The sequence below is a fragment of the Emydura macquarii genome, unplaced genomic scaffold (genome assembly GCF_026122565.2).
Source record: "Emydura macquarii macquarii isolate MOO-44397 ecotype Brisbane River unplaced genomic scaffold, CSIRO-AGI_Emac_v2 contig_1166, whole genome shotgun sequence".
NCBI classification, from domain to species: domain Eukaryota; kingdom Metazoa; phylum Chordata; order Testudines; family Chelidae; genus Emydura; species Emydura macquarii.
Genome location: NW_027131303.1, coordinates 8,283 through 22,889, shown reverse-complemented (window position 1 = coordinate 22,889; position 14,607 = coordinate 8,283). Strand labels below are relative to the sequence as shown.

The following is a 14,607-nucleotide window of genomic DNA, read 5'->3' as shown; positions in this document are numbered from 1 at the left end:
GACAGTGAATGTGTATCTGCTCTCATTTACACCACCATAAGTCAGTGAAGTAAGTGGAGTTATTCAGTGTAAATAAGATTAGAATCAGGTCACAGTACGAAAGGTTTGACCATTTAGACAAAATGGGCCTGATCTGCATTGAAGTCAATAGGTGTTTTGCTTGAGTAAAGGCAAAAAAATTAAGAATATTTTGTCTCAATTCAGGCAGAAAAAGTATTTTGCTATGAAGTCCATGAAACTTTGACGATTTATGCCAGCTGACCCTCTCTGCTTCATTTCTCCCATCTGTTAATGGGGATAACAACATCTTTCTCCCACTATGTCTGTTTTGTTTATTTTAACTGTAAAATACCGCTTTTTTTTTTAAAACCATTTTTTGAGTTAGGGACCGTCTCTAACTCTGTGTTTGGACAGTGCCAAACACAATGTGGTCCTGATCTCAGTTGGGGACTTTAGATACCCCTGGAATACAACTAACAATGACTTACTGACATGCCTCTTTAGTCCATGTGGAACACAGGGCCTTACCCACAGCCTTCCATCTTTAGTGAGCTGTGTTAAAAATAATAATACATTTTTCTTATTTTTTATACTTGTATTTGTAATATCTTTTTTTGTCTTTTTAGATTAAGAAGAATGGCTGATGTCAAATCTAGATTAACAGAAGATGAATTAAAGCACCTGCAGCATCTGTTGCTGGGCGAACACTTCGCTCTTCTCTATAAAGGAAGCCTCCATGGTTACAATGCATCTACATTTCATGCCAAGTGTGATGCACAAGGGCCAACTGTAGCAGTAGCATATAATGGAAGTGGTTATATTTTTGGAGGCTTTACAAGTCAGAGCTATGTTTCATCTGGAGCATACAAAAATGATGAGAAGGCTTTTCTCTTTCGATTAAAAGGGAAAGATGGTGTGCTCAGTCCACTAAAAATTCCTGTTAAAACTGCAGCATGTGCTATATATGACCATAGTTCCTGTGGCCCTAATTTTGGAGGTGGATCACTACAGATGCTGAACCAAAATGCAGCAGCAGTAGTAACAAATTCGAATAACAATTACACATTCAATGTGGCTGACTTGCATGGAAATGATCTAGGCCTTTTGGAATGTGAGGTGTATCGAGTTGAAGGTACGTTGATATCAAAAGAGAAAATGTTTACTGAGGAAATGATAGCTTCATACTTTTAATGTTGAATGTTGCTTTCCCCTAGATACTAGCACTTTCCTGGAATCTCCATGGAGAAAGATTACATGGACAACTGAGTAAGTTAACCGCTGTAATATATCACTGTAATGATCTGTGGCCACCAAATACTGTGGAGATGTGAGTTCTTTTAGGAATTAACTAGATGGTGCTAGAGTAGACAGATTTATGTGTTGCAGAGATACTTCGTACTAATATGGCCTTTGTCAACATGGTATCTGAGCACCTCACAATCTGGAGATAAGTACAAATTGATGATTTTAGACCAGGTCAAACATACCTGAGAGATTGTTGTTGGAACCAAAATAAGCTTCATGAAGAGGTATGCTTACTGTTAGCCACACAGGCTGGTCTACACTTGTGGTGGTGGTGGACGGGAGATATGCAAGCTGCATAATGTACACAGACTTATGTGTTGCTGAGATGCTTATCTATGAATCTAAGGTACTAATATGGCCATTATGACCATTGTATCTGAGCGCCTGATAATGAGGATAAGTACAAAATGATGATTTCAGACCAGGTCAAACATACATGAACCATTAATGTATGAACCAAAATAAGTTTCATGAAGAGCTATGCTTTTTCTTAGCCACACTTAGTCTGCTGTGGCGGAGATTTAAATTGGTATTCTAAAGGACTACAGACCATGATTAAGAAGCTAGTTACTTGTCTGGACAATTACTAGGGTGGCATAGAAATAGCGTGGCAATCAGAAAGAAAACACTGTGTCTCAACATAGAATTATAGATATGTGGGGCTGGAAGGGACCCCAAGAAGTCATTTAGTCTAGCTCTCCTCTTTGCGACAGGATCAAGTATACCTAGATCATCCCTGACTGGTATTTATCGGAGCCCTGGTCTACACTTAACTGGAAATTCAGCGACAGTCCACGGGAGTTACACAAGCTACGAAGAGCAGCTTGTGTAACTTCTGTTGACTGCTGTGCTTCCCTTCTGCATGCCGTCTTCACTGCACTGTGCCAACAGGTCAACACTGACTGCTCAATCAATCCAGAAAGATCGATCTGATGGCGGCGACTTTGCCGCCGTCAATATAGACATACCTTAAAATTTTCTTAAAAACTTCCAATGACTGGGATTCTACAACGTCCCTGGAAGGCCTATTCCAGAGCTTAGCCATCCGTATAGTTAGAAAGATTTTCTGAATATTGAAATCTCCCTTACAGAAGATTAAACCCATTACTTCTTGTCCTGCCTTCAATGGACTTGGAGAACAACTGATAAGCCTCCTCTTTATAACAGCCCTTAACATATTTGAACACTGTTATTGAGTCCCCCACTCAGTCTTGTTTTCTGAAGTCTAAACATGCATAGTTTTTTTAACTTTTCCATATAGACCAGATTTTCTAAACACCATCATTTTTGTTGCTTTCCTGTGGATTCTTTCCAGTCTGTCCACAACTTTCCTAAATTATAGTGCCGAGAATTGGACACAGTACTCCAGCTGGGGCCTCATCAGCGCTGAGTAGAGCGGGACAATTACCTCCTGTACCTTACATTTGACACTGCTGTTAACAGACTCCAGAATTATATTTGCCTTTTTTGCAACTGCATCACATTGTTTACTCTATATTCAATTTATGAGCCACTATAACTCCCAGATCATTTTCAACAGTACTATTGCCTAGTCAGTTATTCCCCCATTTTGTAGGTGCACATTTGATTTTTCCTTCCTAATTTTAGTACTATGCACTTGTCTTTATTGAGTTGCATTTTATTGATTTCAGACCAATACTCCAATTTGTCAAGGTTATTTTGAATTCTAACCCTGTCCTCCAAAGTGCTAATAACTCCTCCCAGCCAGATATCATCCACAAATATAAGCATACTCTACATTTCATTATTCAAATAAGAAAATAAAATATTGAATAGGTCTGGACTGAGGGCTGACACATGTGGAACCCCACTAGTTATGTCCACCCTGTATGACAGCAAACTTTTGATAAATGATCTTTAAGTATATTCTTTTTACCAGTTTTGCACCCATTTTATAGTAATTTCATCTAAACCACATTTTGCTAATTTGCTTATGAGAATGTTATGTAGGACTGTGTCAAAAGACTTACTAAAATCAAGATACATCACGTCTACAGCTTTATCTCTGATCCACTAGGCCATTAACGCTGTCAAAGAAGGAGATTCAGTTAGTTTGGCATGATTTGTTCTTCACAAATCCATATTGGCTATTCTTTACCACACTCTTATCCTCTAGATGCTTACAAATTGATTGTTTAATCATAGTTCCAGTATCGTTCCATGTATCAAAATTAGTCTGACAGGTCTGTAATACCGCAGGTCCTCTTTGTTTCTCTTTTTAAAGATAAATTCTATGTTTTCTCTTCTCTTCCTCTTCTCCTATGTTTTCTCTTCTCTTCTCCTAGACTTTACCCACCCTCCATGAGTTCTCAAAGAAAATTGTCAATGATTCTGAGATTGCTTCAGCTAGTTCCTATAGTGTATTTCATCAGGCTTTGTAAACTTAAATACATCTAATTTATTCTTTAATCTATTCTTTCCCTTTCTGGTTGTGTTCCTTTCCCCTTGTTGTTAATATTAATTGTGTTAAGTATCTGGTTACAATTTATCTTTTTAGTGAGGACTTCAGCAAAATAGGCATTAAATACTTCTTGATGTCATCTGTTATTAGCTGCTCTTCCCCACCAAGTAGTGGATCTACATTTTCCATTGTCTTTCTCTTGCTCCTAATGTATTTATAGAACCTCTTCATAATGCCTTTTATGCAGGTTGGATTGATCTAAATCACTAGTTGGAAGGCCATGATTTAAATAATCCATTTTAATCAATTTTGCCATTTGTACTTCAGTTATTTTCCAAAGAAAGATGCATTCTCATTGGTTGATATAACTATTAAAACATGTTGATTTACAAATAAATAAAGCCTTTACACTAGATTTGGTTAATCTGTTTGCTACCTAGCAAGGTACACTATAATTATATGCATTTATTTAAGCAACTATATAGCTCAATATTTTCAGATTCTTATTAATTGTACATTTTAGTATGTTAGAAAATAGTGAATGATATATTGCTTATATACTACTCTGGTGCCATATTTATAAAGCTTGACTTCAAAAGTTAAATGTTTTCCCTTTGATATTGTCTTTATATAGAAAAGCAGCCTTTAACTCAAAGTTTTTGATGGAAGCTCATGGATTCAGTATACTAATATTTTATTTAAATATTTTAAGAGATGATAACAAGTTTTGGCCTCAACATATTTTCTATAGTATTCAGATTTCATTTTAAACAGGTTTATTTTTAAAAAGAAAAACTACTTATAATCTAAATAAAAGTAAAAAAAAATTCATTTTTTAAAAATCCACCCTGTTTTTATGTCCCTTTTTAAGGGTAACTCATTTGGTGCATTAACCTTTCTGATTTTGTCCCTACTTGCTTGTGCTACTCTTCTATACTCATCCTTAGCAATTTGTCTGTTTCCACTTTTGGTAGGCTTCTTTTTTGAATTTTCAAGTCAATAAAGAGCTTCTGATGGAGCCATATTGGCTTCTTACTATTCTTACTATGCTATCTTTTCTTCACATTTGGATAGTTTGGTGTTAGCATTTCATATTTTCTTTTAGAGAAACTGCCATCTCTACGGAACTTCTTTTTCCCTTACATTTTCTTCCTATGGGTCCTTACCTAGCAGTTCTCTGACTTTGTTAAGTCTGCTTTTTTTGAGGAGCATTGTCAACATTTTGTTACTCTCACTCCTTCCTTTCCTTAGAATAATGAAATCTATCATTTCATGATCACTTTCACCCAAATTGCCTTCTACCTTCAGATTCGCAACCAATTTCTCCCTGTTATTCAGAATCAAGTCTAAAATGGTTGTCCCCTGGTTACTTCCTTCACCATCTGAAACAAAACATGGTTTCAAATACATTCAGAGAACTTGTTGGACATTTTGTGCTTTGCTGTATTACTTTTCCAACAGATGTGTGGGTGGTTAAAGCATCCTCCGTGAAAGAAGGTTGTGCTTCCACTAAGCATTACTCTGTACAGAGTTAGTTGTAGAGGATGTTCTGTCAAAGATTCTGTGTCAACAGTGGAAAAAGACAAGACATTTCTATAAAGCATGTCACAGCCCTCACTTCAGAAATCAAGAACATGAAGTCACTGTGCCTGATGTTGTTGCTCTGAATGTAGGGAATTGTTGTTCACTTCATCCTATTCAGAAACTCCTTTGCTATGTTGACAGTTGCACTCCTGGACAACAGTCATACTCCAGTGGACACATGGTAGCGCTAGATGTTGATTCAGGTGTGTCAATTCTGCCTGGTTCTGCTTATTTGCTATGTTTTCACAGTGCATAGCTTACAAGACATAAGCTGCATTTGGTGGTTTAGAGTACCAGAACTTGGTTACCAGAACACATGTGTAATGCATGACAACTTGTATGCTCTGTAAACACATGTTGTGAAACCTTATTCCCCCTACCATCTTAATAGTTTTTGGTCTACTTCTAAGCCTGTTTAAATGAATTTTACTTTGCTGCAGTATCTGTGATAGAGTCAGCACATTGCAACAGAGATTTAGTTCACCTGTGACATGTCAAAGCAACTGTTTTAGACAGCATTGATTGATTACATTTTCAAAATTGTCAGAGCTGACCACTGATTTATGTTATCCAGATTGAGGCACCAGATTTGTATAGGTGCTGAGCACCTGACTCTTCCATTGGGTTCAATGGGAACTGTGTGTACTCCAGCACTTTCTGAAAATCAGGCCCTCGATATTTTAAATTTGGCACCCAAAATTAGAGCACACTGTAGTTAAATTGTTCCAGAGGGTAACACCACTGTAGTTAAAGATATATTTGATATGTGATGTCAGCACCAAATCCTGAGCATAAAGCAGTATGACTTTGTGCGAAGGTCATAATCTCAAAAAGATCTGGCTGTTCTTCAATTGCTCATAATATTCAAAAGCACCATTGCACGCTCTTCAGCCATGTTACCAGGACACTCTCAGACACTCCATTGATGCATGAAGGGGTGCATGTCTTGAACCTACCTAGTGTGGCTGTGGGGCTGACATTTGTGCATTCACAGGATTGAGACAGATCTAGAAACTTCGCAACATGATGCCTAGTGTGATGCCATTAACTGTGGTCACTCTGACTGGTGCAGTAGACTGTATTTGATGATAGGTAAAGAGGGAGTATACGGGAGGATGGGGAATATTTGCAGTTTCCTGATTTCCCTGTGCCATATGCAGTGCAAACATGTGCTGTGATCTCATGGGGGTTTGACACTCTGCAAATCTTTTTGCCTTAACAGGGAAAGAGGTAAAATAATGGAGGAAATCAGATCTTACAAACCTTATTTAAATTCAGTGCCACAGATTCGAATTTTGGTTCTTGGTCCGGTAGGAGCTGGGAAGTCCAGCTTTTTCAACTCCGTGAATTCTGTTTTCCGGGGTTATGTGACAAGCCAAGCCATCGTGGGATCTGATAACACCAGCCTGACAACACAGGTACATATTCGCTTCTAATTAATTTACATCCAAGCTAAAGTACTTTCTCTTAGTTCAAAATCAACATCCACTAAACTGAAAACCCAAAGATAGTCCATGATTGCTTCCACTGAATGCCATGCATCTACTTGTGAGGAGAAAGGCATTACTCAATATGGGTAAGAGATAGTAATCTGGCTCTAAATATGCTTTTTTCAGTTATGTATTTCTATATTTTATTTTTTTTTGCCCCAATAGTACAGGACTTACCCGGTTAAAGATGGAAGAGATGGCAAACCTCTGTCTATTATCTTCTGTGACACAATGGGAATAGAAGAAACATCAGGAAAAGGTCTGGAAATTGATGAAGTGTCCAACATAATAAAAGGCCATGTTCCTGATAGGTATCAGGTAGGATTTCTACAAATTCTGTGCACTTCCAGTGATATCCTTGCATGTTTCTTTACATGTACAAATATTATATCTTACATTTAATTACTGTGGAACAAAATACCTGTGGAGCTCAATAGATTCTTGCATATGTGGAACTGTACAGTAAAAGTTTATGAATGGTGATCACAGGTAAGGCATATTTGAATAAACTACGGGAAGGTGTTTAGGCCTGCTTCTCCACTCTCCTACCCTTTGTGTAATCATTTACAGTCATGCAGAGTTGATTTAAATTACTGTCTAATCTTCTGCCCGGGTTGCTTTTGACACCTACTTTGTACAGGTGGAAGCCAAGGGAGAATCAGGCTCAGGGAATATAAACAGTAGAGCTTGTTGAAATATTTTGAACAAAAAGATTTTAAATAGAAAAATTGACTTTAACCCTCCCGCAAATTTCTGTTGACTCTTGAAATTTTTTTTTTCTCATGAGATTTTTTGCAAAATATTTAGCAAAAATGTAGTCAGTGCCTTGAAATGGTTCTCTCAATGTCTGTTATGTGTTTTTTAAACTGGAAACCTAGCTTTCAGGAAATTAGCATTTTTTAATTAATTTTTTTAATGAAAATATTTGAAAAATGAAGAATGGGTTAGTTTGGTGAAGCAGAAACAACTTTAACATTTTGAATTTTTTGATAACATTGTATTAAAACATTTTTGACCAACTCTAGTAAAGAGCAACTTCCACCATATTGAAGCTTAATCTAGCACCTTCTAACCTGACTACTGGAGAGCTGCTGCCTACAGACCATTAACTGTTTAATATGCAAAACATGTAGACTTTGATTCCTCATTCAGCTAAGCTGAGCTTGTTACAGGAGCAAAGATGGAGGGCTAATGTCATTGTATGATTCTCATAACTGTAGTATCTCAGACTCTGACAAACCTTAACTTAATCCTCACAACAACCCAGCGAGTGAGATATAAAGTACTAACTTAATTTTAAAGATATGGAACTGAGGAACAGTGATTAATTGTCTTGGTCAAATGTATACTGGAAGCCAGATCTCAGTCCCAGTTTTATGCCTTTACCACAAGACCAATCTTTCCGTGATTTATTTGGTCACATTTTATATTACAATTTCATTTATAAATAGTTTACAAAGAGGGAATAAATGAAGAATATTAAAAGCTTGTTACAGTCCTGAGCAGCATATATATAGATGGTTGTAAACACATCTGTAGATATCACATCACATAAGCCATGGTTATGGGTACATTTTTGATGGACTCTACAACAATCGATTAACCAATTATTGAAACATATGTTAATTTATTAATGCTTTATAAATGGAACCTTAATAAAAAGTGTGATTTAAAAATCCGTGGCGGGAATAGTCAATGGTGTGTGTGTCTGTGTATATATACACACAAGTAATATCTCAAGAATCATCTTTAATTTCTAAGGATGCCTTTTGATTTCATTATTACTTTTCCACAAGGGATATAAAATCATAGAACATTAGGGTTGGAAGGGATCTCTGGTGGTCATCTTGTCCAAACCCCTGCTCAAAGCAGGATGAACCCCAACTATATAAATTCAGAGGAACTCTATTGAATTGAAAGGAGTGACTCTGGATTTACACAAATTCACAGAAATAGAGATAAGAATCTGGCTCTCCGTCTGCAAAAATTAGTATGAGACTGGGAATCAGGAAATCCTCAATTTTAATCCTGATTTGACCACTCCCTCTATGAGTGTGGATAAATCATTTCACCTCCCTGTATATCACTCTGAACTGCACATAGTATTCAAGGTGTAGACATAATACCCCTACTCCAGAGGGGTATTGTGAGAATCTGTGTTTGTACAGCTCCTTTTTCTTTCCTTTAAGTTCTAGTTATTACTATAAAAAAATTTCTTTGCAGTTTAACCCAGCTGCGACCCTTCGTCCAGATTCTCCAGGCTTTATCAAGACACCTTCTCTGAAGGATCAGATTCATTGTGTTGCTTTTGTTATTGATGGGAGCAAAATTGAGATTCTCCCTGAGAAACTGGAGGACAAGCTGAAACAGCTTCGAAGAAAAGTGAACCAGTTTGGTATGTTTTATATCTTTTTTTTTTTTATCAGAAAACTTACTGAAGTAGGCTTGCCCAGGAGGTGATCAGACTTTCAAGCTTGAGCAACTTTGTAGTTTGTAGGGTCTTGTAGTACTGCTAGGAGCCAAGTTTATTGTTGATGTGGGAAGAGGAATGGTCTCATATAGCTCTTGAGGTTCAACCATTGGCTGGCTCTCTGAGAGGGATTAATGCACTGTGGAAGGACAGGCCCCCAGATTGATGGAAGCATGGGCACTGCAATGGGCTCTGGTGTTGGTGAGAGAATAGAGAAATTCCTGATCACCTCCATTGTTCTCTACTCTTTGGTTTTACAGTATGCCCTATTGCATCACTGCTGCTCAGTACGGTAGAGCCCCCTGTTGACACAGGCCCCCAGAGGAGACAGAGCTGTGCACTAGGCTTCTAGGAATACACCTTGTCAGGAAATATTCACATTGATTTCATTAATTACCTTCAAAAATACGTATATTGCAAGGCAATAAGGCCTTTTAGAAAAGGAGTAAAGGTAACATTGATTCATGTAGCAGGTGCAGTGGAGACGGGAAACAACAAAAAGTGAAAAAAGAACTGAAGAATGGGAGTCTTACTCTTGTAAATGCCAGTTTACATCATTAGCCCCACTGGTTATGTTTGGACACAGCAGCTGGGGCCTGATTCCCTCCCCTGTGTTATGAGTCACTTCCATAGGAGGCAATGGACTGAGACATATCCTACGGAAGAGAAAGCAGGCCCCAGTTGTGCTATTGAACTTAACAAGGTGTGCCATGTTTTCTGAGTTCCTTGTTTTGAGTAATTGCCAGGGCTGAGATTTTATGCAATGAATTCATTCTTCCCAATGAGGTGAGTGAGTCCTTAAGTGCAGTGTCTACTGTATTGGTGGAATAATAATCATTTTGTTTACAAAGCATCTTCCAGCCAAGACATTTGGGGTGCTGCCCCAAAACTGTTCAGTTAATATTCGTTTAATAATTAAACTTTTTTCCTAATGCTGTTGTGCAAAACAAAAATGCTTTCACCTCAAGTAAGCAGAAGCAGTTGCAATGAAGAACTGAAGGGAAATTAGATGTAAAATCATTCTCATTTTTTTGGTACAGACCTCCCACAATTGGTTTTGCTAACTAAAGTCGATGAAATTTGCCCTACCCTTGAAGAAGACATCCAGTGTGTGTACAAAAGCAAAGCTGTTGAGAAACAGGTAAAGTATGGCATTGTTGACAGTGGTGATTTATGTTACCTTGATTTGTTCAAGGTAATTGAGTTATTGTGGTACCCCACATCTGCAGTACTTGCATTCCAGCATGCCCTTACACACATTCTCATTCTGGTCTTGTAGGCACAAGCTGAAACACCACTAAATGTAATAACTCAGGTTTTGGATTAACCCCAGAAAGGTTTGAGACTTCTTAAAATTGCAAGCTGCACCTCTGATGAATTAAAGTGGATAACAGCAAAAGATGGAGATACTAGAAACCTCATTAAAAATTAATGACCAGATTATTTTGCCCATCCCCACTTTATACAAAGGAGCTGGAGTCTGGCCATAACTGGTCAGCTGCAAATTCCTCTGGTGGTATTAGGTGTAAAACTGAAAAAAAGAAGAAAGAGCTTCTGCACTGGCCACCCGTCTCCTGCCAGTGGGGCCTAACCAGGGAAGGAAGCACATGGGAGGGAAGTCTGTTTTGCCAGGATTTTTTTTGTAGCTGATATTTGTTGTTTCAGGGAGCAAACACTGCTGGATTAATTTTGTGCAGTGCCTAGACTGTTCTAACTCATGATGCTGCTCATGCGGAATTGGCTCCTTGGATTCCTTGCTCCCGTCCTATGCTGACGGCGTCTGACTCAGGAGAGAATTCATAAAGATTTGATTCCCCACTGCCTTCCATCTTGTGTAGATATTTACTCCTGTGCCTGTAAAATGCTGCCATTCTGCTTTGGTAGACTTTTGCACCTACTCTGCATTTACTTTGCACAGCCATCAATGCGAACACAAGGTGAAAAGCTGTGGAAAATCATAGGCTGCTGGTGGTTTGCAGTTCCCCAATCCTGAGAGTAGCTAGGGCCTGATTCAGCCATCAGCAATCCTCAAAGATATTTAGGCACCTTACTTCCATTGAATTCAATGGGAGTTAGGTACGTATATACCTTTGAGGAACGGGACCCAAGTAACCATTTCCCAACCAGGCATTGATGAGAGGAATAACAAACTCTATGCCATTTGAATACTCTTCCACCTGGGGAATCCTTATCTTAGGAGATTTGACTGTTTTCTGGCTGCTTTGTTCAGCAGGAACAGTACAAAGGACTGGATCAGTCCTAGGGTAGAGCCCTTACCCTGGGCTACATTCTGTTCTGTATCTGAAATCTGTTAGTCATAGGGGGAAGGGCTAAGGACAGCTCCCTGAATCTGTGGGTTGGCCCCAGTGTGAGTCATGGTCTAGCAGCTGCTCTAATTTAAACCATATTACAACCAGCTCTGCCTTGCTCCCTCCCTGCTCCTGACGTGCTCCCCCTATTCCTCCCCCTCACAAGGTGTTGCTTCAGAGTGTGTGCGGTAGCATGGTTCCAGAGCAGCTGGCTGTATCGATTTATAGCAGTGAAGAGCTATAGTAGGCAGAAACTTACCTGCCAAGTTATAACCGAAATCCAGTGTGAAGGAGCTGGATTGACCAGAGAATGTGCCCCATGTGTCTAGAGATGCCAAATATGTACCTCAGTGGAATTATGCCAGAGATGAATCCCTCGGGGTGTTCGCTTTAGATCATGATGGAGAAAAAAAAAGCTCTGTATCCTGGGTATCTTCTCTGAGATGAAATAGGGGATTTTGGCCTCCAGGGCAGTTCATGCAGTCAGTTCCTCTCAGTGAATTTGCTCAAGAAGAATTAAAATAAAGTGAATATGACCTTGAACTGTAGCTATGCCAGAATGTAGTTGTCACTTCAGATGGGGATGATTTCTAAGTGTATGTGAAAGTAGTTATGCCCCTAATATAAGGGAGTTTGAAGAACTAAAATATCTTCCACTTTTAATCTCACCAAACAATGTCTGTGAAAATACTTTTGTAGAGCCTTTGTTTAGCTTCCTAATGGACCAGGAAGATTGAAAAATAGTCCGGGAGCTCTTTAGGATAAACCATTTTGTGCCTTTTCTACAGATGCGGATAACTGCAGAGAGACTTGGGATCCCTCTTGCTCAGATTGTACCTGTTAAAAACTATTGCTCGGAGTTGGATCTTTCGTTCGATGTTGACATCTTGATACTTTCCGCAATGAGGCAGCTTATACGTTTAGCAGAAAGCTACCTTGACAACTTTCCTTTTGAGAAGCCAAAGAAAGAGTTCAAACCTAATCTTTACTGTGATGCTTGATACGTTTTGTTCTTGTCAGACTAACCTTTTAAGAATCCTGACACCAGAAGTCAAATTTATTGATGCCCTAAATAGGTGAAGCTCCATTGACTTCAGTGGCGATGCTCTTACTTATTCCAGTGGTGAATTTGCCCAGTGGTTTTCTATCTTGTTAGAGCTTATATAAGATTAACGGTATTTTTGCATGCATCAAGGGGTAAATAGATTTATTAAACATTCTTACTCTTTTCCTAACCTTCCTGTCAGAGATGCTCCTTTCCACTAAAGGAATCATTTGCATAAACCTTTGAAGAAGTTTCCAAATGTTTTACTTTCTCCTAGTAGTTCATGTGAGTTGTTTTCTGCCAGTGCTAGTTCCTGTGCATTTCATATGCTCTTTTACTTTTAAATTTTGAGTTTTTATACTATAAAGTAAAGTAGTTTTGAATTAATCTAGGTATTTTGTGGTATCATCTGTTTTTCAAAAAGCTTTTAACATTTCCAGAAAAATTGATACAGTAGGTCATAAAACTTTTGTTAGTTTAATTGGGGAAAAAAATGACTGTGGGCACTTTTTCAATCACTTTCTTCATCCAGGTTTCAGCCAGATGTTCTGAGCCTATTGCAGGAATATAAATACTGTACTTACTGTACTTACATTTCAGTGTATAATATATAAAGCACTAAAAACAAGTCATTGTCTGTATGAAATTTTAGTTTGTACTGACTTCGCTAATATTTTTTATGTAGCCTGTTGTAAAACTAAGCAAATATTTAGATGAGTTTATGTACCCCCGGAAGACCCCTGCATACCCCCAGGAGTACACGTACCCCTGATTGAGAGCCACTGGACTAGATAATCATGATAGTTCCTTCTGGCATTTAAAGTCCACGAGAAAAGTGAGGCAGAGACAGAAGGAACCTACTTTTGTTCTTGCTTACACTGGTTTAACACTGATGTAACTATTGACATCAACTGTTACTTCAGATTTACACTTAAGAACAGAGTTTGCATTAGATTCTTAATGAGATCTAATATCACATGAACATCCAAAATGCAATGGTAGCAATAGGAAGAGTAATTAAGGTTGTGACTGTGCCAGAAAAAGTTGGCATGTCTGGTATACCTGCAGGTATAATCAAGTGGAAGGTCTACCTCCCATATAGTATACTATCATTAAAATTGAGGAATGCATGTTATTGGAGAAGGATTTATTTTCATTTTGTTAAATGACTTGATCCAGTTTGCCCTCTAGTGGCCAACAGTTAACAAAATATGGATTTCCAGAGTTACATAAAAATGCTTTAGAAAAAACTATTTTTATTTTAACCCTATTGCCTGACTTATGATTCATTTCTTTATTATTTTCTCTTCTCTGAGACTACAGCTATCCAAGGAGGAGTTTTTATTACCCATTGATCCAAGTCTAATGTGAGTGAGTCAGCCATCCAGCCGCCCCTCAGCCAAGAAAGCAGAGGCAGAGCAGGCCACCAGACCTCTCCTCCAGAAGACAACAGCAGGTGGTGGGAGGGGAGTAGGATTGGATCTCTTTGTCTCCTGATATTTTGCTGTCAGAATGTATTCATTCTGTTAAAACATATTAATAGTTAATAGTTAATAGTTACCTCAGTCCAACTTTGTCTCCAGGGTGACAATGGTAAGATCACACTTAAAGGGTATTACATCCCACAAGTAGCATACTGAGATGCTTAACAAAATGGAAAAACAAAATATAACTGACCTTCAAAGGTCTTCTGAAATAATTCAAAACCTCTTGGAGGGGGAAAAAAAAAAAAAAAAGAAACCAAATAGCTGTTGAGTTGCAATGAGGCATTTTCAAGGCTTTTATTTCACCTTTCCTCAGTCTATCATATAAAGCAATTTTTATTGCAATTTCCAGCTCTGTAGAATCAGACTAGTGTATCAGCATCAGTAGGTGTGTATTCTGTTTTTCATGCATCATTTAAAAGGATCATCTAATATTTCTGGAGTTGGAGGCTCTTTTGTCATTTTCTAGCTCGTGCTGATGCTGAGGAGAGAAGATTC

General features: G+C 38.2%; 1 protein-coding gene across 1 annotated transcript; it reads left to right on the top strand.

The window, feature by feature from the left end:
* Nucleotides 1-631: 631 nt before the first annotated feature.
* LOC137152302 (interferon-induced protein 44-like) lies at nucleotides 632-13,306 on the top strand. The gene is made up of 7 exons (XM_067546836.1): nucleotides 632-1,132; nucleotides 1,215-1,266; nucleotides 6,534-6,729; nucleotides 6,967-7,119; nucleotides 9,025-9,196; nucleotides 10,312-10,412; nucleotides 12,369-13,306. The coding sequence occupies exons 1-7, from the start codon at nucleotides 637-639 to the stop codon at nucleotides 12,579-12,581; spliced, it is 1,383 nt and encodes a 460-aa protein (XP_067402937.1). The 5' UTR covers nucleotides 632-636; the 3' UTR covers nucleotides 12,582-13,306.
* Nucleotides 13,307-14,607: the final 1,301 nt, after the last annotated feature.